Genomic DNA, 23,657 nt, shown 5'->3' with positions numbered 1-23,657 from the left:
AGCACATGAGGGATCTTGATGCTGGACAGATGGTTAATATGGGGCATCTCAGAACTCGGGATCTAAATTGAGGATGGCCAGGGCAAGGATATATTTTTTATTGATTTCTGAGGGGGAGAGAAACATCAATGATGAGAATCATTGATCAGCTGCTCCCTGCACGCCCCACACGGGATCAAGCCCAAAACCTGGGCATGTGCCCTTGACTGGAATCGAACCTGGGACCTTTGGGTCTGCAGGCCTCCATTCTATCCATTGACCCAAACTGGCTAAGGTGAGGATATGTTTTTTTGATTTTTAGAGAGGGGGGAGGGGTAAGAAGCCAATACGCACCCTTACTGTGGATTGAACCGGAAACCAGGTATGTGCCCTATGGGAATTGAACCCATAACCTTTTGGTTTATGGGATAAAGCTCCAAGCAACTGACCCACCCAGCCAGGGCTGGAGAAATCTTATTTTACACTTGAAAGTATTGCTCCTCCTCAATTATTAGGTGACCAGAGGCTGCAGGGGTTCCACAAGCTGCCCTGCCATCTGCTACGAAGGACAGGGCGAGCCCATCCTGGAGGTATCTGTTCATAAATGGTTTTGTGGGGTGTCTCTGGCAAGTCTCAATAAGCAGTCAGCTCAGACTGTGTGTTACGAATCGGTGCATGTGTCTAATGCAGCAGAGAGCTATTCACTGCTCACAAAGCAGCTCCTGGCGCTGCTGAGCCCACTCTGTACTAAGCCCCACTCATGCTCTGGGGGTGGCCAGGTGCATCAAGCTGTAAGGCTGTCATAGCATCTCTGTTGATTTCAGTTTTTATATAAAATTCATGCACATTTAATCAGACTTATTTCTGAATATTTTATTTTTTAAGGGTGTATTTGTTTGATATTGTGGCCCTGCTAAATTCACTTATCAGTGTTAATTTAAATGTGGATTCTTCGGATTTTCTACATACAAAACTGCCATTTTAAAAATAGTGACAGTTTTATTGTTTTAATCCTTGTGTACTTTGTTCTTTTCTTGCCTAGTTGCCTGCTCTTAGATAAGTTTATTTTTTATCGTTAGAAAAGATGATGCTGAAAAAAGAAAATGTGATGCTGAACAAAGTTGGGGTCAGATAATATCTTACTCCCACTTTCAGAGAGAAAGCTTTCAGTATTCATCCATTAAAATTATTGATTATTGGTTGCATACCCTTTATTACATTAGTTGAATTTCCATTTCTGGCTTAGTATAAGGTTTTTTTTAAAAAAATACGTTTTTATTGATTTCAGAGAGAAAGGGTGAGGGAGAGAGAGATAGAAACATCAATGATGAGAGAGAGTCATTGATTGGCCTCCTCCTGCACACCCCCTACTGGGGCTAGAGCCCAAAATCCAGGCATGTCCCCTGAGCAGGAATTGAACCATGACTTCCTGGTTCATAGACTGACACCTAACCACTGAACCACACCAGCTGGGCTTAAGCTGTTTTTTTTAAGTCATTCATACCTTTTGAATTTTATTTAATGCATTTTTTCTAATATCTTGATAATACTTTTTTCTTTCTGTCTTTTTTTAATCCCCACCTGAGGATATTTTTTCATTGATTTTTGGAGAAAGTGGAAGAGAGAGGGAAAGACAGAAACATCAATGTGAGAGAAACACATTGATTGATTGCCTCCTGCAACCAAGGTACGTGCCCTTGACCAAAATCAAACCCAGGACCCTTCGGTCTACATGTCCACACTCTATCCACTGAGCCAAACTGGCTAGGGCTTGATATTTCTTATTATCCATCTCCCATTTCACAAATTCTCTTCAGCTGAGTCTAATTTGTTGTAAACATCAATTATGTTCTTAACTTCAGTTAAGAATGTTTAGTTGTTTTTTTTTTAATTAGATCTTTATTCAGATTATTACAGTTGTTCCTCTTTTTTCCCCCCATAGCTCCCCTCCACCTAGTTCCCCCCCCCCAACCCCCGACCCTCACCGCCACCACCACTGTCCTCATCCATAGGTGCACGATTTTTGTCCAGTCTCTTCCTGCATCCCCCACACCCCTTTCCCCCACAAGAATAGCCAGTCCACTCCCTTTCTGTGTCCCTGATTCTATTATAATCACCAGTTCATTCTGTTCATCAGATTATTTATTCACTTGATTTTCAGATTCACTTGTTGATAGATGTGTATTTGTTGTTCAAAATTTGTATCTTTACCTTTTTCTTCTTCTTCCTCTTCTTAAAGGATACCTTTCAGCATTTCATATAATCCTGGTTTGGTGGTGATGAACTCCTTTAGCTTTTCCTTATCTGTGAAGCTCTTTATCTGACCTTCTATTCTGAATGATAACTTTGCTGGATAAAGTAATCTTGGTTGTAGGTTCTTGACATTCATCACTTTGAATATTTCTTGCCACTCCCTTCTGGCCTGCACAAAGTTTCTGTTGAGAAATCAGCTGACAGTCGTATGGGTACTCCCTTGTAGGTAACTGACTGTCTTTCTCTTGCTGCTTTTAAGATTCTCTCTTTGTCTTTTGCTCTTGGCATTTTAATTGTGATGTGTCTTGGTGTGGTCCTCTTTGGATTCCTTTTGTTTGGGGTTCTCTGCGCTTCCTGGACTTGTAAGTCTATATTTCTTTCACCAGGTAGGGGAAGTTTTTTGTCATTATTTCTTCAAATAGGTTTTCAATATCTTGCTCTCTCTCATCTTCTGGCACCCCTATAATTCGGATGTTGGTACTCTTGAAGCTGTCCCAGAGGCTCCTTACACTATCTTCATATTTTTGGATTCTTTTTTCATTTTGCTTTTCCGGTTGGGGTGTTTTTTGCTTCTTTGTATTTCAAATCTTTGACTTGATTCTTGTGATCCTCTAGTCTGCTGTTGGGAGTCTGTATAATATCCTTTATTTCAGTCAGTGTATGCTTAATTTCTAGTTGGTCCTTTTTCATAACCTCGAGGGTCTCACTAGATTTCTTGAGGGTCTCACTACATTTATCGGCGGTCTCACCAGACTTTTTGAGGGTCTTACTAAATTTATCGGCGGTTTCTAGAAAGTTCTTGAAAAACCTTAAAAGTGTGGTTTTGAGCTCTATATCCAGTAGTTTGCTTTCCTCCATTTCTGTCATTTGTGCCCTGTTTCTTTGTCTCCGCATTTTTTATGCTTCCCTGTGTTGATAGAGTGGCTTTCTGTGCTAGGTGTCCTATAGGGCCCAGTGGCTCAGCCTCCCCAATTACCTGAGGTGGACACTCTTGGTGCACCCCTTTGTGGGCTTTGTGCACAGTCTTGTTGTACAGTGGGGCCTTGACTTACGAATTTAATTCGTTTTGAGACCGAGCTCATTAAGGAGCTCATTAACTCAAATTACTTTGTCAACTCAATGCAAAAAAAAAATCTGCCGAGAGACAGCTGGTATCTCAAAAAACTGGTTAGTCGGGACACTTGTAAGTCATGACCCCACTGTAGTTAAACCTTGATTGCTCTTGGTATCACTGGGAGGAATTGACCTCCAGGCCAATTGGCTGTGAGAATCAGCTGTGTCTACAGTGGGAGAACTTCTGTGCTGAAGACACCCTTCTGGGGCAAGACTTGCTTCAGTGGGGCTTTGGTGCTCACTGAGTCCGCCCCCTGAGTGTGTCCTTTATGGATCTGAGGAGTTGTAATCTGGCTCTTAGATCTAAGGAGGTGCTAATTTAGCCTCTGCCTGAGGCTACCCAACAGGAGCTACGAAGAGATCTGCAGATTCCCCTTCCTTGTTTGGGGTTTGGAGGTGCCCAGATGAGGCCCAGCTGTGAAGCAATGCAAGCTGCTGTGGGGCCTTAGGCCTTCTCTTGGAGGTTCTGGGTCCGTCAGGCCCAGCTGCAGTTTGTTAGGTAATTTTCAGATTGCAAGGGGCCAGGGTATTCATATGCAAAAGCCTCTGCAGAAGCTTGGGTCGTGCAGGGTCTCAGGGGATCAACAGGGCAGAGCAAGCAGCTATGGCTGATCCTCAGCCCTGCCCTAAGAGGCCCAGTGTCTCAGTGTCCTGGTAATCCCTGCAAGCACCTCTGAGAGGAAGCCACCCTTGAGTTCTGAGTTCTGCCCGCTGCCACACAGTCCAGTTTCTCCCCGTATGAGTCTGGGTCCCCAGAGACTTCCCGGAACTGGAGTTCAGAGCAGTCGGGGGCTTGAGATTTCCTCCCAATTCAAAAAGACAGCCGAGTCCTCAGTTGCCAGCCCTTGCCGTGTGCACCTCTGTACCTCTGCACTTCTGCACCTCCTCTGAGTCTCAGTGCTTTTCTCTTTCCTTCTAGTTGTAGAATTTCCACTCCGCCAGCCTTCATGTGGTTCTGGATGATGTCTGTTTTGTCTTTTAGTTGTATTTTTGAAGTTGTGGGAGGCAGCAATTTCCGGTGTTTACCTATGCCGCCATCTTGGTTTTCTCCTTAAGAACGTTTAGTTCTTGAAAAATAAAAGAATTTTTAGTTCTGAAATTTTTAATTTTTTTTTTTTAATATAAATTATTTTTCCCACAGTTCTGGTGGTGAGATGTCAAAATTAAGGTGTTGGTAAGGCCATTCTCCCTTGAACTCTCCAAGGAAGAACTCTTCCTTACCTATTTTTAACTTCGATAGTTCCTGGCAATCTTGGTGTTGCATCAGTCCATTCTCTACCTCTGTTGCCACATCACCTTCTCCCTGGGTGCAGATTTTTCTCTTCTTATAAGGACATCACCAGTCATTGACTACGGCCCACCCTAGTCCAGTATCACTCACCTAAAAATACTATATCTGGGAAGACCCAATTTCCAATAAGGTCACAGTCTCCGGTACTGGGAGTTTAGGACTTGAACATACCTTTGTGGAGGACACAATTTAACTCACAACTCATAGGTTCAATTTTTTTTTTCTGATAATCTCCAAACATCATTTTATTCCTTGAACATATCAATCAGTTCAAATCTTGGCCTAATCTTTCCAATATCTGCATCTTTGTATTTGTGTTATCTGTCTGGTACTAGTTTGTCTTTTATGCCTGGATATGTATATTTTTTAATATATTTTTATTGATTTCGGAGAGGACGGGAGAGGGAGATAGAAACATCGATGAGAGAGAATTATTGATTGGCTGCCTCTTAACACACCCCCCACTGGAGATCGAACCTGAAACCTGGGCATATGCCCTTACGCAGAATCATACCGGAGACATCAATACCCAGGCCAAGGCTCTGTCCACTGAGCCAAACCAGCTAGGGCTATGTCTGGATATTTTTGATAAATATATCCAAGCACCAGGTATTGTGAATATAAAGTCTAGATACAGAGTAACTATAAGATCCATGAGCTATAACATGTCAGATTGGTGGAAAGACTACAATCAGATTTTTTTTATTCCCTTGAGAACATGAGAAGCTCAAAATGGCCATTATGTATTCAGTGGAAATCATAAAACTGGCAATCAGAACCAAATCTGTGAGCCAAAACCCAGGAAATTCTGCAGGCGCCAATTTGAATTACTTTGGAGAACATTAAATGAATCAGTGAAATCTAAATATTGTATGAATTAAGGCAATATACAAAGAGTAGAAGCAGGAAACATGAGGAGGACAAGTGCTGGTGGTGTAGTTGTAGAGTGGCCCGGGAGGCCTCTGAAAGGTCCTATAGGAAGGGAATTGGGGATGCAGGGATGCTGGGGAATAGGGACAAGGCCCAGCAGAGGGAGGGGAGTGCAGTGCCCTAAGCTGAGGCTGCAGCCTGTGGTGTGTCTAGGAGGCGGGCTGAGTGTGGGAGAGCACAGGTGAAGTTGGAGCACTGATGTCAGATATGGGGCTGGGGTCAGACCCGAGGGTCAATAGGCCATGTTAAGGGGATTTTTCTGAAAGTTAAGTAGGGGATCTTTGGTGCATTTTGAACAAGAGTTGATCTGACCTTGCTTTAAGAATATTCCTCTGAAGGCGGCATTGAGATTGAGTAATAAATCCCTCTCCAGAGCCAGGCATAGGACCTAACCAGTAATCAACCCAGATGGTTCCGGTCACATGCTCCTGTGTTAGCTGTGAGCCTTTCTTACTCTGGGTTTTATAGTATTTGACACAAAAATTTAGGGTAAGATGCTGGTACTTTCTAGGAAACAAATATTACAGTGTTTTCAAGTCATTAATCTTAGAATAAACCTTATAACTTCTTAAATTAATAGGCTCTCATTTTAAAAGCACTCTCTCGCACTACTACTCAGCAATACAAAGTAATGAACTACTGATTACCGTAGGAACCTGGCAGGATCTCCAGAATTATAGAAATATGTATGATAGAATTCTAGACTATATCAAACTTCTAACCTTGATTTATTTTTGGGTGCTGGGTTAGAAATTGGTTTATCTTCTAAGTGAGATATCTCTGTAATGTTCAAGTTTTCTATAATAGGCATGAAAAATGTTTGCAATTAGAAAAAATAAGATTGCTTAAAGGGGAGGAGGGATATAGAGTCCCCAGACAGGCACAGTCACTGGGTTCTTTCAGATGATGATAAATACCAGAAAGGCAGTGGAGCCTAGTTCTTCAGAAATGGCTCAAAAGCAAGAAAGCCTGAGTCTCCTCTTATGCACAGAGGAGATAATGCAAGTCTGTGTCTCATGTTGCTGGGGATATTGCGTTAACATGTGAACTGTTTATGTGTCCATCACATCCTAAGGATTCAATAAGTGAAGATTACCCTTTGTTTTCTCTGGTCCTTTCTTGGGCTGCACCTCATCTGGGAGAAAATGACAAGAGGAGGAAATTTCGACTAAAGCCACCCACTCCCCTAGGAGAGAAAGGCCCCATGAATGGGTCTCGAGCACACAGGAAGCCGGGGCAGAGACTCCCCCATCCTATGGCAACCTTTCCCATGCCCTCCTCCAGAGCCGGGAAGAGCTCGCTTCCCTTGGGAATTAGCAGCCCACCTGCAGGGATCCACTGGCAGCCTAGGGGGGATAACACCGATCCATCCTGCATCACCCTCTGTCAGTCTGTCCACAGTCCTGACTTCTCCCATCCAGGATTAGCCCAAGGCTCCCAGACACCCTCCCTGCACCCCTTGGGGGGCCTGGGACAGGTAGAATCAGCCTAGACCACCAGGCGCTAGCCTGTTATTGGACAAGGCTCAGGGACGCTGAGCACCCACCCTCTCCCACACACGCACACTGGGGTTGCAGGTCGCGGGGCCCTTACCCAATAATCGGTGCTTATAGGAGTTGGGTCTGTGGAATTTGTTCAAGCAAAACTTAAATGGAGCCATGCTTGGCAGGCTGCAAGCAGAGCAAACTGTGTGTTCCTGTGTGTGTGTGTGTGTGTGTGTGTGTGTGTGTGTGTGTGTGTGTGTGTGTCCGTCCACTGGACCAACACGGGAAGAGGAATATGGAATGCTCTTCCCTGTGCGCTTGGCATCGTGAGTCAAAATGACTTAGGTTCCCAGGATATGCTGGGGTTTCCTTGTTGCTGAAAGGATTTCAAACAGAGTTTGTCACAGCATGAGACGATGGGGACCCAACTTTCTCCGAAGAAGCAGTTGTCAGGCACTCAGAGGGGCGCCTGCCAAGATCGTTTCCATGCTGCAGCCCACAAAGGGTCACAGACTTTGCGTTCTTAGGCAGAGCTCATGTTTACTCGCTCACATGCAATCCACTCACACCAGTACCCTCCGTGTCCCAGGAGGGAAGGGACATGCACGCACTCCCTGGGGAAGGCTCTGTGGTGGCTCGCCCGCCTGCGCCCTCCTCTGGGGATCGCATTTTCACATTTTCGCGCTCTGCTCCTCCAGCACCTGAGTTCCCCTCCCCTGCAGCTCCTGGTCCCTCGAGTCCCAGCTCAGCAGGGGGCAGTGGTACTCCTTGCAGTGGCCACATTGCCTCCTCTTTTGCCTGTGTTCGAGTCACACTGGCTTTCCTGGAGAGCTGAAAAAGCATGAAGGCCAGTGTCCCCGCAGGTCGCTCACATACCAGTACACTGTGCCCTCTACTAGGAAAGATGTTTGCGTGGCTGGCTCTTCTACTGTTCACAGTTGAGTCACCTCAGATGTCACCTCTGGCCTGACCACATCACCCGCTGATGCTCATGCACCCACCCACTCTTCTTTTCGGGTGTGCATCCCATCCCGCTCAGAGCTGGGGCTTGGAGAATCTGTCTGCGGATCAACGCTTGGTGCAGCCGCCCACTCTCGTGACTCCGCTCACACGGGTCACTCAGCTCGGACAGCGGCTGCACTTTCAGCCAGGCGTCCTGCATCCCAGTCAGGGTCCTGAGCTCCTGCTGCAGCTCTGGACTAACCTTAGAAACCTCCCCTTACATGTTCTGCTTGAAGGGCTCTAAGCAGGTCTAAGCACACCATTTCCAGACCTCAGGGCCTGGGGATGTGAGTAGGAAGGAGGCAGGGTACCTGCCCACTGACCTCCTGACGCCAGGAACCCAAAGTCTAGGCCAGTGATGGCGAACCTATGACACGCGTGTCAGAGGTGACACGTGAACTCCTTTTTTTGGTTGATTTTTCTTTGTTAAATGGCATTTAAATATATAAAATAAACATCAAAAATATAAATCTTTGTTTTACTATGGTTGCAAATATCAAAAAATTTCTATATGTGACACGGCACCAGAGTTAAGTTAGGGTTTTTCAAAATGCTGACACGCCGAGCTCAAAAGGTTCGCCATCACTGGTCTAGGCCATATCGTTCTTTCCAGAGCTGGCACCACTGAGAAATGGGGGGTTTGGAGCAGGACACCATCAGAGAGCTGGCTTGAAGCAACATCAAAAGGGGCTGCCCCATCAATCCAGACCTAGACTGGGAGCCACTGCCAGGCAGGGCCAGAGCAGACTTCTACTGCCCCAGGGTCTCCACTGAACGCACCCTTACACCCTTGGCTGTGGAGGTTGGCAAGAGCAGCGAGGCTGCAGCTGCTGAGGTGGGAGAGGGCCCCAGTCCATGCAAGCAGGGACCTTTCAAGTGAGGGGTTTCAGGGGTGGATTTTTGAATATTGGTAGATAGGACAAGGTTCTAGGGGACTGGGTGCTTCTTACTAAATTCTATTCCCGCTAAATGCTAAATGCTTTGCAGAAGTAGCTGTAAACAGGAAGCGCTTGACAGGAACTCAACTGGTTAAGTGTAGCCAACTGCAAAGAAATCAACATGTAATTGGTCAAGTAGTGTATATAAGCAGTGGCTAAGGCTCCCTTCAGAGGCAGAGTTTTGTATGTGAATCCCTGGTGTCCTTTACTTGCTGCAAGTAACTAAAACTACCTCAGGCTGGCCACATGTCATTCATGAGTAGAGTACCCTGAGTACTGAACCCTCCTTGTGCTTGTGGTTTTTGGTCCTAAACGCACTATGTGGTCTTCTTGGGATGCAGCATATAGTGGGGTCTTGGGATATTACCTAAGTGAGGGAAAGGTCCATGGGTTGGTGTGAACATTATAGAGGGTTTTACTAGAGTGGGGCAGTGAAGGAATGGCTGCATTTCCTGGGCTGTGTGAGCAACAGAGAGCTCTCCCTGAGTGAGGCGGGGTTTAGTGGAGGGAGAGCCACGGGATCATTCTAGGTTACAGGATGTCATGGGTACCTGGCTCATTGGGACTCCTAGGGTCTCTAGGCAAGGTGTGGAAATTGTAAGGCCTTTGGTATTGAGGTGTCTCAAATGGGGCATGGATGAGGCAAGGGGGTAGGAAATCAAGTATCAGGAGGTTCTCAAAATGGGAGACATGTTGGGCATAGGCCTTAGGCCAGACATGTGGTCCCAGGAAGCATGAGCAACCACCCTGCTGAGGGCCTGGCTTTTCCTGAGCAAAATGTCAGAGCTCCTGCCTGGCTTGCCCAGTCCACAGAAGGTCACAGGCCAGGGGAGGTGTGAGACCAGTTTAATTTGGAAATAAGCTTTGAGTAGCCTCCTGATCAGAAGGAGCCTAAGGCCCCCAAGTGGGGAGGGAGCAGCATGGAAGCTGGCCCTGGTGGTCCCACGAAGCTGGTCCTGCGCTCAGCAGGTACTGGCAGAGCCTGTGGAGAGAATGGGAGTCAGGTCTTCACAACATGGTCACTACACAGACGCCCCGCTCAGCCCTGGGCAGCCCCAAGGCTGGACTGGCTTGGGACAGTCCCGCCTGACACATAGCATATCATTTTTTAACTCTCAAATGCTATGGTCACCCTGACTGATGCCCAGAAGCCCCTCAAAGAAGCCCGTCTCACCTGGAGTGATGAATGGAACAGCTTTCTCAGATAAGGGGCTACGAAAGGAACATCAGATTAGTATACTTGGACCTTCTGTCCTCCACCAAGATGCCTGGTGCCCCCTCCCGAGAGGGTCCCCAACTGCCCCCTTGCTATTCTTCCACGGTCATTTTAAACAATAGCAGAGCTCAGAGCTTTCTGATGTGGGGCCCCTTCAGGGTGGATTATCTGTGAATAATCCCACTGCAAGCCCAGGGAGCAGCCACCAAGCTGTCCTCTTTCTCCAAGTTATAGGAATTTTCCCCACAATAGTCTGCTCAGCTTGAGGTGCACACAATAGGGGCCTTATGCTCACCTGTGCTTGCGATTGTGCTTGCATTTGCACTTGCCACCTGTGAGAGGAAGAGACATCAATGCAAAGGGCCTGGGGACCCTGGGCCACCCCTCTTCTCACATGCCCTCCCTCCGCCCCATCCCGCCAGCCCCACAGCTCACTCAGGGCGAACAAGATTCCAGCGATGCACAGGAGCGCAGCGCAGATCATCCCGCCCAGCTGCAGGGCCTCCCAGTCTAGGAGAGGAGAGAGAGCTGGGGCCAGCCTGCTCCACCCCAGCACTCCAGCAAGGTATTTGTGAGCACAGAAAAAAAAAAAGTGGGGGGCGGGGGTTAAGGGATGATCAAGGAAGGCTTTTCTGAATGGTGGCATTTTATCTGAGTGAGGAGGGAGCTCAAGGGCATTTTGGGGCATTGGAGGACAGTGCAGACCCACTTTGGGGCTGGAGGGCAGCAGGGAACTGGGTGCTGAGAAAGGCAAGTGAGAGTGAGGGGAAGGAAGAAGGTTGGTGTGAGATACCTGGCCACCCAGCAGCCCATTGCCTGCAGCTACTTCCCCAGAATCTTCTTCCTAAACATGACTGGTGCCTTCCTTCCATGCTGGAAGGAGGTCCTTTCAAAGGCCAGCCTGCATGTTGGCCTTTGTTCTTGTAAGTGACCACACTGGCGCTTTAATCTCCAGCCCCAGCCCCTGCTGCCCCTCCTTCCTCACCCCCTCAAGCCCCGCTCTGTCTGCACTGGGCTCTACATCACCCTTCACCAACCTCTAGCAGAGGTTCAGGATAGGCAAGGGAAGGGGTGGTGGGAGGGATATCAGCTCTTACCATAAGAGAAGGAACTGTCTTTATCTGTAGGAAAGAAAAAAGTAAGTAAGGACCAAAAGTTGGAGGCAGGATGTGGGATCTTAGAGGGAAAATGTGGGACAGCAGGACTCACCAATCAGGTCATTGGCTTCCAAGGCAGGCAGGCCTGGGTGGGAGAAGCAGAGGATTTGGTGATCATTCATGACACTGGTCTCAACATGAATCAGCAGGCAGACCTCAGCCCAAAGGGCAAGGGTAACAGCTCATTAGGAGGCATCCTGGGGCTGGTTCCCTCCTTCACACCTCCAGCCCCAGACAGTGCTGCTGAGGTTGTCTCCCATCCCTTAGCCTTTGTCCCCTCACTCACAGCCCTTGCTGCTATTTCTCAGGCTTCCTGCTATTCTTTCTTGCACTCTAATGGGATGGCGTGTTTGTATCTCTACCCTCTCCAGGGAAGTTTCCAACACAGACCCTAGCTGACCCTCTTCTTCCTAAAGAAATGGCGACGCTGTTCTCTTCATGCCAAGAGATGGTTACAGGCTTCCCCGAGTTCAATGACCCAGAATAAATTGTGCAATTTCCACCTCTTCCCTGTACTATTATTTCCTGTACTATCTCTTCCCTTTAAATTGACAGTGTAAATGAGAACACATTTATTCGAGCCCTAGCTGATTTGGCTCAGTGGATAGAGCATTGGCCTGCGGACTGAAGGGTCCTAGGTTCGATTCCGGTGAAGGGCACATGCCCGGGTTGCAGGCTCGATCCCCAGTGTGGGGCGTGAAGGAGGCAGCCCATCAATGATTCTCTCTTATCACTGATGTTTCTATCTCTTTCTCCTTCTCTCTTTCTCTCTCAAATCAATAAAAATATATTAACAACAACAACAACACATTTGACATCAGGCCCCCCTTGAGAGATGCTGCCCTGGTCTTCACTGCCTTAGTGGGAATGTGAGTGGCAGAGGATCACCTCTGGAGGACTCACCTGCCAGCACAAGGAGAAGGCCCCAGGTCACTCCCTCCATGTTACAGCTGCAGGGCAGGGCTGTAGGGGGAGGTCAGGCTGGAGTCAGGTGGGAAAGCAGGGCCCCAACCCCAAAGGTGCATTTGCTTGTTGGGCCATCTTGGGCAAGTTACTAACTCCTGTTTCCTCATTAGAGATAATAGTGTATGTGGAGTTATACGGATTGATTAATAAAAGTGCCTAGAGCAGTGCCTTTGCATAGTGAGTGCCTATAAGGCTTTGCTAAAATCTATGTCAGGCCCTAGCCCGTTTGGCTCAATGGATAGAGCCTCGGCCTGCAGACCGAAGGGTCCCAGGTGCTATCCCAGTCAAGGGCACATACCTTAGTTGCAGGCTCCTCCCCAGCTTGGATGTCAGGGCATGTGCAGGAGGCAACCAATCGATGTGTTTCTCTCACAACGATGTTTCTCTGTCTCTTTCCCTGTCTCTTCTACTCTCTCTAAAAACCAATGGAAAATATCCTCGGGTGAGGAAAAAAAAAAATCTATGTCAGATGTCTGACCCAAGGTCAGGTGAACAGGGCTACTGTTCTAACTCAGGCCCCCCCCCCCTTTTTTTAAATTAAAAAAAATGTTAAATTGCAGTTTATATTCAATAGTATTTTGTAATAGTTTCAGGTGTACTATGCAGGCTATGATGCCAGCTCTCCTAACCTCACACAAAGGGTGCACCCAGTCCGAGCTGGGCAGAGAAGCCAGCGGCTTACCAGGGAAGTGGGAGGACTGTGAGGGGCAGACAGAGCCTCCCATCCCACCCCAGCCCGGCAGGGACCCTGCTCCAGGCTGCCCCAAATTCCACTCAGAGTTCCAGCTGCTATTGGCAGGAAACTGCTTGGTGGGTGGGACATCCATGTTGCCTTAGGGTGCCAGAACTAGTCCCTGGGTGGCCCTACCCTAGAGATAAGGCCCTTCCCAACTTTCTGCAGATTGTTAGCTGCAGGGAGGGATAGGGATGGTCAGTGTTCTATTGAAGCCATTGTTACTATTTGCTGGGCTCAGCTGGAGGGAAGTCTAATCCACTCTCAGCCACTTGACAGCTGTGTGACTCAGGGAGTTACATATCTCTCTGTGCTTCTTTGTCCTTAAAATGAGGGTAACTAGAATTAGCAGCCTCGCCTCATAAGGTTATGACTAAATTAAGTGAGTTAATTTGTCAAGTCTAAAAACAGTGCTAGCACACAGTAAAACGTGTTACAATAATAAATACATAAATACCTAGGTCCTACTGCCATGAAGGGTTGGCCTTTAGCGTGCTGCCCCTGAAGGCAGGGGTGTGTCCTCTGAGCAGTCTCTGAAGCCAGCCCTCCTTTAGACTAGCCTGCCTCTCTCTTCCTCTCACGCCCTGGAATTCCTGGATCATGAGGGTTGCAACTCCATTTTACACATTCTTTAGCCAAAGGCTGGCTCCTGTTTCCTCCAGCCCCCAACCCACCATCCATCTGACAGTGGTCACAGAATAGACACCTCCAGTTCTCAAACCCCCAAACACGACCCCTGTTACCGAGAACATCCAGGCACCTCCACCCCTTCCTCAGGCTGGTCCTCTGGGCTCTCCCTCTGCCCCCACCCCTCCACCTAGGCGCCTGAAGTCCTAGCAGTCGCCTACTCACCTGAGAGCCAGTTCTCCTGAGCTCACCTGAGGGCAGGGTGCGCAGAGCAGGTCTGAGGAGGCCGCTGGGGCTGTGTTCAGCTTAGTGGGTTCCAGCTCTTTTTAAACCCAGCAGCCTCGCCTAGGGCAACAATACCTTCCAACAGGAGGGAACTGGTCATACTCTGTAAGATTCCTACAGCTCTCTCTCCCCGGGTTTGCTTTTAAGGAGATGGCTGGCCCTGCCACACCCAGTGCAGAGCAGAGCTCCAGGGCAGCTCAGAGACTGAGGTGGTGGTCAGGGTGAAGGATGAGCAGAACCTCTGACCCTTCCCTTGAGGAGAAGGGGACTTTTAATATATATATATATATATATATCCTATATAATAAAAGCCTAATATGTAAATTGTCCCTTCGACCAGGAGTTCGACCAAGGGGCTGGGCCGGCCAGCCAACCACCCACTTGCCCCTTACCCGAGCTGGCCCCACCCTGGCCAGCAGGGGCAGCAGGCAGCCAGGGGAAGGGAGGCCCCAGCCAGCAGCCATTAGGGACCCTACCCATGCATGAATTTCATGCACTGGGCCTCTTGTAATATATTATATTTTTATTGATTTCAGAGAAGGGAGAGGGAGAGAGATAGAAACATCAATGATAAGAGAGAGTCAATGATCGGCTGCCTCCTGCATGCCCCACACTGGGGATTGAGCCCACAATCTGGTCCTGTGCCCCAACTGGGAATCAACTGTGGCCTCCTGGGTCATAGCTCGATGCTCAACCACTAAGCTACATTGGCCAGGCATGGCTAGCATTTTCAAAAATATATATTTTATTGATTTTTTACAGAGAGGAAGAGAGAGGGATAGAGAGTTAGAAACATTGATGAGAGAGAAACATTGATCAGCTGCCTCCCACACACCTACTGGGGATGTGCCTGCAACCAAAGTACATGCCCTTGACTGGAATCGAACCTGGGACCTTTCAGTCCGCAGGCCGACGCTCTATCCACTGAGCCAAATTGGTCAGGGCATGGCTAGCATTTTAAAAAACATATATTTTTATTTATTTGAGAGAAAGAGAGAGGGAGGGAGAGATAGAAACATCAATGAACAGAGAATTCATTGATCGGCTGCCTCCTGCATGCCCCACACTGGGAATCGGGCCTGAAACCCGGGCATGTGCCCTGATTGGGAGTCATCTGTGACCTCCTGGTTCATAGGTCGATGCTCAACCACTGAGCCATGCCTGCCGGGCATGGCTAGCATTTTTAAGGGCTGTTGCAACCACAATGCTCCTGGTAAAATAGGCCACCATGTTAACATTGGGATAGCCACTAGAGGTCCTGACCCCACACTAGATTCAAGGGTTCTTAGAAATTAAAGGCCATATGACTTACGGGGGACACCTCACTAGATACCAGGCTTTACTCCTAGACTCCCCTGATGACTCTCAAAGTATGTCAAACTCTTATTCCTCGTGCCTGTGGAGGAAAAGGAGAAAATTTTGCACTCCTGCGTAAGAACAGAAAAACAAGTTTATTCAAACAGGGCTGATCTCAAATACCAGCTATTAGATAATCCAGATAAAGTATGGTTTACTAATGGCAATAAGTTTAGAAAGAAAGACATTAAGAAAACTAGATATACTGAAGCCTGGCATTGCCTCCTATTGCCTTTGACCGAAGGCTGAGTTCATTGCCTTGACCAGAGTCCTACAGCTGAGAAAAGGACACAAGTCCATATTTACCGACTCCAGGAATGCCTTCCTCCCCCATATGGCAACATAAAAACAACGGGGACTCTTAACAGCAAAGAACTCCCCTATTCAGCACCTCCAGGAAATACTCTCCTACAAACTGTAGTAAAACCTGCAGAGGTAGCTGTAATTCACTACAAAGGACATCAAAGGGAAAACAGAAACATTACAGAAAACAACCTAGCTGATACTACAGCAAAGAGGGCTGCTTCACAACCAGCCCCACTTCAGGCTGGACTATTCCCACAGAATTCTGTCTACGACAGAGGCCACAATACATAAAAAAGAAAAACAAAATCGTGATTAACAGAGCATGATTAATATTTCTAATAACTACAGCTAGTCCCCAATATTCTATTTTTGCCCCTAACAATTGTTTTACTCTGATTAAAGGTAGCACGTTCTAACCTGGCTAGGAGTTGTACGCCCCCGGGACCTGGGAGTCAGTGTTGGAATGCAGCCCAGGGTAGTTCAAGAACTGCCTGTTATCATGGAAAGATTAACAATCTTGTTGCCAAAACAATGGAGTCCCACCCCAGCCTGCACTGCTTACTTCCCCAAACCCGTAATACCCATCTTGCATACCCATTCTTATTCTTTTTGCCTACTTCCCCATGTGATCTTTGTCCTACCCAAGATAAGCAGCTGGCTTTTGGTGGGGTGCAGAGCAGATTTTCATGAATGACCTGCTGCTCTCCCATACTGCTGTCTCTGCTTAATTGGCTCAAGCAGTGACCGGCAGCACAGAGAGTTACTGTGATTGTCCGGTTTCACAATCAATGTTAACAAAGCATGATTAATATTTCTTATAACTATGGCTAGTCCCCAGTATTCTATTTCTGCCCATAACAAGTTGACATGGAGTCAGGCCTGGCCTTGAAGTTCCATTTGCTCAATGGTCCCATTGCTTTTCCTTGGACTGGGTGTTCATGGACGGGGAGAGCTGGGGCTGATGCACCCCTCAGGATCATCCACCCTCTGACCAGGCCCCACTTTATCCAGGGAGGCTGACAGCTGGAATTCAGAAACCACCCAGGCCAGCCCGGGTTTCTTCCCTACCTTCTGGGGGGTGGGCGGAGGAGGCCGCCAGCACCAGGATAAGGAGTGGGCCCCCAGGCCTGATTCATGTGCTGCTGGCCAACTCTCCTCTGGCCTCTCATTCCACTGCATACCTTTAGGCCAGGGGTGGGCAACCTTTTTGTGAGTGCGTGCCAAAACCAGCAAAATCTCTGACTCAAAATTCTTCTGCGTGCCAACCCTAATTTTTTGAGAACATGTTACGCCTACTTTTTTTTTTTTTTTTTTAAATATATTTTATTGATTTTTTACAGAGAGGAAGGGAGAGGGATAGAGAGGTAGAAACATCGATGAGAGAGATCAATCAACTGCCTTCTGCACACCCCCCAGTGGGGATGTGCCCGCAACCATGGCACATGCCCTTGACCGGAATCGAACCTGGGACCCTTCAGTCCACAGGCCGACGCTCTATCCACTGAGCCAAACCGGTTCGGCATGTTACGCCTACTTGATATCTCTTAAGGTGTATGTATGTGAAGAACTTTGAAGAAATAATAAAATTCATTCGAGCAACAAAAACACAGTATATGATGATGAAAAATGCATTTATTTTTTAATGTATACATGTACACTGATAGTCCGACAGAAAACTTTATGACTCCGTTTGATATTATCAGTGGGACTTTTGCTGCTGCATCGCTGATGACAGAGATTTTACATCAGGTTTATATTTCGTGACCTTCAGAGATATGCACGAGCTACTACTTTCATCCGTCAGGCTACTCCTATTACGAGACTTAACAAAATTCATCACTGAGAACAAAGACTCACAAGCGTATGTGGATGAAAACATGGAGAGTAACGCTGTTGCAAAGTTTTTTAAACAGAAAAAATTTTCTGGAATGGCATTCCAAGTCCTCAATAGTTCGTTTTCGACACTATTGAAATTGCTCTTCCCCTCTCTCGTCAATCCATGTCTATGATCTTTAAGATAACTTGTTATGTAAAATTATTTACTTATCTAAGATGTACCTACACTGAATTTATCTGAAAAATAAAAAAGTCGATATTAAGAAAAAAACTGTAAATGGAAGATTATAAGAGAGAGTTTCGCGTGTCAGCAAAAGTTACTGGTGTGCCACATTTGGCACGCGTGCCAGGGGTTGCCCACCCCTACTTTAGGCTGTGCCATTGGCTTTACAGGACCCTGGGCCTCTCTATTCTGCAACCCCCTTTCCCGAATTTCTCTCTGTTCGCTGCTTTTCCCACTGCATGGTGACCAACCGAAGGCAGGGAAGTTGCCTCCCTTAGTCCCAATGCCCCACTATGACACCAATAAATAGACTTTGACTGGATTGGAGGAGGTAATCCTTTGGCTGCTAGTTGACCCTCAAGCTGGACCATGGCAATCAAAGGTTCCTCATTTCGCCCCATGTTCTTGAAATGTATGCTCTGCCTTCCAACCCCACATGGGGACTGTTTCAGGGACACAGCCTTGTGTGTGTGTTTTTTTAAAATTTACAGAGAGGAAGGGAGAGAGATAGAGAGTTAGAAACATCTATGAGAGAGAAACATCGATCAGCTGCCTCCTGCACATCTCCTACTGGGGATGTGCCCGCAACCCAGGTACATGCCCTTGGCAGGAATCGAACCTGGGACCTTTGAGTCCGCAGGCCGACGCCCTATCCACTGAGCCAAACCGGTTTCGGCATCCTTGTGTGTTGTACTGAGCTCAGCCTATCAACAACCAGTTCTTGAGGTTCTTGTTATGATTGCAAGATGCCCTTCAACTATAACCAGCAAGAAACTTTGAAAAAAACACGCTTTATTACTCCTAGAACCTGGAAATTACACAGCACACCTGGGACCACTCAATGAGGTTGGTGAAACAGGAATTTTAGGAGTAAAATAGGACAGATTTAGGAAATTTTAGAAATTAAGGGGACCATGGAGGAAGCACAGGGCTGCAGAGCAGCAGAAGGTATATTTCCATAGAATAAGGGAGCTGAAAAACTGCAACAGGTACATTTCCATAGGATGAGGGAGCTGGGAACAGCAAAAGGTCGATATTTACAAAATAAAGAGAAGGAAGCCCTTCATCCAGAAGGAGAAGAAGAAAGCCCAACGGGAATAGGAAAACAATGAGGAAGGAGAGGGAGAACCTCCATGTCCCATGTGAGGTGTGACCTTTGAGCACAGGAGTTACTATAATAACCACTCTAGGGGAAGAGTGACCAATCAGAGGGGCTATCAAGGCACCAGGATCTGCAGCCTTTATAAGCCATAGGGAAAAGGAACTCAGTGGGACCCTTTCCCCCTCCCTACTTGGGGGTCCATTCTGTGGGACTCTTTCCCACTCCCCATGTGGGAGTCTGTACTTGTTCTTCAATAAATCTCCACCTTTACTATACTACTTTCTGTCCGTGGATTCATTCTTTGATTCCAGTGGACAAAGAATCCGGGTTCCAGTCCAAAAATTTCCTTTCATTGGAAACAGAGAGAAAGAGCCTGGGTTCTGCAAGTATTAGGGTCGAGGGTGGGAGCCTAGGGTTTCGTGGGCTCACACTTTTTTGGTGGATCCAAAACATTAGAGCTGGAATTTAAAGTCCGAGAAGAGAAAGAAAAACAAATAGTCCTAATGACCAGTTATTGAAATCAAATTTCTTAGAGCAAAGAAGTCTCAATGGAGGGAGGCGACCTGGTTCTTTAGCTCTTTATCTATATGACTAGCCATGTGTTTCTTTGAGATAGCCTTCTTTGAAATGGATATTTCATACTTGGGCAATCAAAGCTTAAGTCAGAGGCTAGCATTACAAAAATAAATATAATTACTGCCAGGGCTAACACTAAAACTTGAGAGAGAAAGGTGTTGTTGAGAACAGTTTTTGATGGGACTGTACCACTGCGCCCAGTTAAGGGCTCTATATAAACGTTTAAGATTCTGGCCGGCAGATGCAGATATTTACTCCCCTTGTGCTTGACCAAGACAGTAAGTCCCCTTGCTTGTTAAACCTCCACCTATCTATCTGAAGTGGCCTGCCTCTTTCTCCGGTCTCTTCCTCTCCTCCATGTAGGCAGCCAGTTTTCCAACCAATGATTGTTGAGTCAGTGAGGACAAGAAGCCATCAGACGCTCCCAGTGCTGGGGGCAGGGAACAGACAAGGCCCCACCGGCAGGGCAGGGGGAATTCCGGTGAGTAAGAAGGGAGGGGGGCATTTCTTGTGTGAATATGTTGCATTTCCTCATGAAATTTTTCATGGAGCTCAGTTTTCAAGATTCAGCTTCTGCACAGAGTTTGACCAGAGGTTCTGAAGTCAGAAAGAGCTGGATTTGCAGCCCAGCTCTGCCACTCGCTTTCTGGGGGATCTCAAGAAACGTCATCATTCTGGGCTTCATTTAGTTCCCTTTCCCATAAAATGGAGCAATGGCAGGTTTTACCTGGGAGGTTTGGGGTGGAAGTGCTGCAGGGGCTCGGGGCCACCCCATCAGCCCTCAATGCGGACTTGCGGAGTGAATGCCTCTCAGGCCTGGTGTGTGGAAAGTTCACCTCAAGATTCAGAAGAAACATTAAGAGCCACATACTTTGGAGTCAAATGCAGGCTCTGTTAGTTACTTGCTATGTGCACTTGAGCAACTGACTGAACCTGTTTACTTATCTATAAAGTGCCTGCTTTGAATGTTTATGGTATGATGACATCTGATTAGGCTGCTCAGTTCGCAGGAGCTGTTAACTGGAGTTGGGAATCGCCCTGATGTACACAGAGAGGGATCTGCAGCATGAGAAAAGGGGGATCATCATTAGAGAGATCCCCATGGGAAAACGGCATTCCAGAGAAAAGAAAGGTCTTGCATAAGGTCACACTCTGGACACTCAACCAGTTTCTAGTCTCCCCTGCTGAGTTCTTCTGCCCTGTCAGGCTACAGTGGGAAATAAGCAGCAAGAAAGCAGGCATTTGTAGGAAGGGGACACTTTAAGTCCCAAGTGCCATCTTTGCTTTGGAAGGTCTCCATGAAATATGAGAAGAACTTCAGATCCACTGCTCCAAAGGGTCTAGTGCTTTTGCCCTACAGCTTCTGACCTCTTCTGACCAGCTACTATCCCTTTTACCACCAGGGATTATCACCTTCAACAAGTAGAAAGGAAAAGTCACCTAAGCTAGGTGATATTGACACTGGTCCAAGGTAGAGGACCGGTTAGGTCTGGGGCAGAATCAGGAAGAGGAAGAGGATCCTAGCTACCTGTGAGTAATGTCTGCAAGCACCATGGTAAGTCATCACCTCATCTCTTCTTGCCCAAGTTGGCTGTAGGTGTAGGTGTACCATGGCTGAGTCCTGCATCTGACCGCTTCGAGAGGCTCCATAGACTGTCTTATACACTCAGTGACGGGTAGCAATGGAAGTGGTGTCAAGTCAGTTCCTAGGTTAATGAATTGTTTTCTTAGATATTAAACCCAGTACTTGTAAATGGTCACAAAACTAGGTATAGAAAACATTAGAAGCTTTACATATTACGATGTATTTACCATACTGTCCTTTTATTCCTTAGGAGTGTTTAGAATGAACAGCTACTCTCTCAAGATGTGATTCCTGAGGGCTGGACTGGCAGTGAAGGATGTTTTCAGGAAGTCACATTCAAGGAGGGTTGCCCACTGGCCCTGCTTCTTGGATATGCATTTCTTTTGTTGTTGTTGTTAATCCTTATCCGATGATATTTTTTCCATTGATATTTATTTATTTATTAAATATATTTTTATTGATTTCAGAGAGGAAGGGATAGGGAAAGAGAGATAGAAACATCAATGGTGAGAGAGAACCATTGATCGGCTGCTCTCTGCACACCCCACATTGGGGATCGAGCCTGCCAGCTGGGCATGTACCCTGACTGGGAATTGAACCGTGACCTCTTGGTTCAACCATTGAGCCACACTGGCTGGGCTTTTTCTATTGATTTTTAGAGAAGAGCGGAACAGAGGGAGGGGGAGAGAGAGAAACATCCATGTGAGAGAGACACATCAATTGGTTGCTTCCTGCACACACCCTGGCAGGGCCTGGGATGGAACCTGCAACCCAGGTATGTGCTCTTGACTGGGAATTGAACCTGCGACCCTTCGGTCCTCGGGCAGACACTCTAACCACTGGGTCACAGTGGCCAGGGCTTGGATATACATTTCTCATCTGAATCCCTGGAGCCATCCATTTGGGTCTGATTTTTTTATCTACTACACTAGAGGCCCGGTGCATGAAATTTGTACACTTGTGCGGGGGTGGGAGGGTGGGGGTGGGGATAGTCCCTCAGCCTGGATTGCAAGAGGGCACAGGCCAGGCTGAGGGATCCCACTGGTGCATGATAGGAGCTGGGGAGGCATGTGGAAGGTTGGCCAGCCGGGGAGGGACCATGGGAGGGCTCCAGGGCATGTCTGGCCTGTCTCACTCAGTCCGTTTGGCCAGACCCCAGCAGCAAGCTAACCTACCAATTGGAGTACTTGCCCCCTGCTGGTTAGTGCACATCACAGTGAGCGGTTGAGTGGCCTTAGCATATCATTAGCATATTATGCTTTGATTGGTTGAATGGCAGCCTGGCCGACCAGACACTTAGCATATTAGGCTTTTATTATCTAGGATGGGAGAGCTAGGAAAGAGGCACTAAGACCTCAGATGATGAAAGGCTGGGAGGAGTGGGTGATGGAGAGCCAGCCTCAGTTGGGTGGGTGCAGATGAAAGCCTGGAGGTACCAAAAGCTGAGAGGAAACTGCTAGATCCAGCTCTGAACTATTTTTTCCCCTCTGGACTCAGCACTGCAAAGCGTACAAAGGACCTTCTGTGGCAGGAGAGAAGTCTATTGCCAAGAGTGGGCTGAAAATCAGCACTCACACCTAGGACTCCCTCCTCTGATCAAATCATTGCCACAGCTCCCACACTCCCAAACTGTGCTTTCCCCCTTCTCCAAGCACTGCCTATTGTCCTGTGAGAAAGATATATCCTGAAAGCCATTGATTTCCCTGAGGAAAGGTAATGAAATAGGACATTCTAACATTGCCAAAGGTACAATGAAAGGGAAGTGGCTTATATCTTGTCTGGTATATAGAGGTGAGGAGATAGAAGAAGAGGGCTAGGTAGAAGAGGGATAGGAAGAGAGAGACGGGACCACAGGGGCTGGGAAATGGAGCATTGCAGGCATGGGTAGAATACAGCTTGCTGACCACGCCTGGTTCCATGAAAAACCACGGAGACTGGCAAAATGACCTAGAACTAGACCCAGCTAGGCAAAATTGCTAAGGCAACCCAGCTGGATGGGGAAAGAAGGTTGAGTACGGGAGACGTGAACTTTAAAATGTATGGACTGGTGTGGCTCAATGGTTGATCATTGACCTATGAACAGGAGATCACGGTTTGATTCCCCGTCAGGGCATCTGAGCAGGTTGCAGGCTTGATCCCGGTGTAGGGCGTGCAGGAGGCAGCCAATGGATGATTCTCTTCTATTGTTGATGTTTCCATCTTTCTCACCCTCTCCTTTCCTCTCTGAAATCAATAAAAAAATTTTTTAAAAAAAGTATGGATGTTGCAAAGACAGGCAGCTTGCAGATAACCAGTCATAATGCAGTGAGGCATAGAAAACAATCCCAAGGATGTTGCTAAGGCAGAATTATTTGAAAAAACCAATCAGAAGCTAGCAAACATGTATCTTTCCCCTAGGGCCTAGGCAAAAAAGCCATGCCCTCTCCCCAGCCCCCTGACACTCCTGTGGCAGGAGATATACTCCCCTGAGCCCACGTGTCTTATGGCCATGTGGGACTCCACACGTGGTCTAATGGACTTTAGTTAGCTTGGACGATGAACTACACCTCGCTGCAGCATGGCATGGAAGCTCTGGACACTGGCCTGCTTTTGGAACCCTAGCTGCACTTTTTCCAGGACTGACTTCTCTCCATAAACTTTGCTTCTGCTAACCATTTTTGTCTGTGACTTCATGCTTCGATTTTGCGAGACAACGGACT

General features: G+C 47.4%; 1 protein-coding gene across 3 annotated transcripts; it reads right to left on the bottom strand.

Annotated features, from left to right (window-relative positions):
* Positions 1 to 9,820: 9,820 nt before the first annotated feature.
* Positions 9,821 to 14,061, bottom strand: FXYD4 (FXYD domain containing ion transport regulator 4). Of its 3 annotated transcripts, none has more exons than XM_036337309.1 (8): positions 13,520 to 14,061; positions 12,267 to 12,326; positions 11,416 to 11,448; positions 11,304 to 11,327; positions 10,642 to 10,716; positions 10,502 to 10,538; positions 10,165 to 10,202; positions 9,821 to 9,972 (listed from the first exon to the last, which is right to left on the bottom strand). In XM_036337309.1, exons 2-8 carry the CDS (start codon positions 12,304 to 12,306, stop codon positions 9,953 to 9,955), a joined length of 267 nt encoding a protein of 88 aa, XP_036193202.1. In that variant the 5' UTR covers positions 12,307 to 12,326; positions 13,520 to 14,061; the 3' UTR covers positions 9,821 to 9,952. The 3 variants fall into 3 exon arrangements, with proteins under 3 accessions (XP_036193202.1, XP_036193200.1, XP_036193201.1); XM_036337307.1 differs by having other exon boundaries at positions 13,915 to 14,058; XM_036337308.1 differs by having other exon boundaries at positions 13,941 to 14,055.
* Positions 14,062 to 23,657: the final 9,596 nt, after the last annotated feature.

This window comes from Myotis myotis, unplaced genomic scaffold (genome assembly GCF_014108235.1).
Source record: "Myotis myotis isolate mMyoMyo1 unplaced genomic scaffold, mMyoMyo1.p scaffold_m19_p_15, whole genome shotgun sequence".
Taxonomy (NCBI): Eukaryota; Metazoa; Chordata; class Mammalia; order Chiroptera; family Vespertilionidae; genus Myotis; species Myotis myotis.
This window is presented reverse-complemented; position numbering and strand designations above follow the sequence as displayed.

Excerpts from the sequence above, each read along its gene's own strand:
- FXYD4 (XM_036337309.1), bottom strand. The coding sequence starts at position 12,306 with ATGGAGGGAGTGACCTGGGGCCTTCTCCTTGTGCTGGCAG. Across the intron at positions 11,449-12,266 it reads CCTTCTCCTTGTGCTGGCAG|GCCTGCCTGCCTTGGAAGCC; the intron begins GTGAGTCCTCCA and ends TCTCCCACCCAG. Across the intron at positions 10,203-10,501 it reads AAGCACAATCGCAAGCACAG|CCCCTTATCTGAGAAAGCTG; the intron begins GTGAGCATAAGG and ends TTCCTTTCGTAG.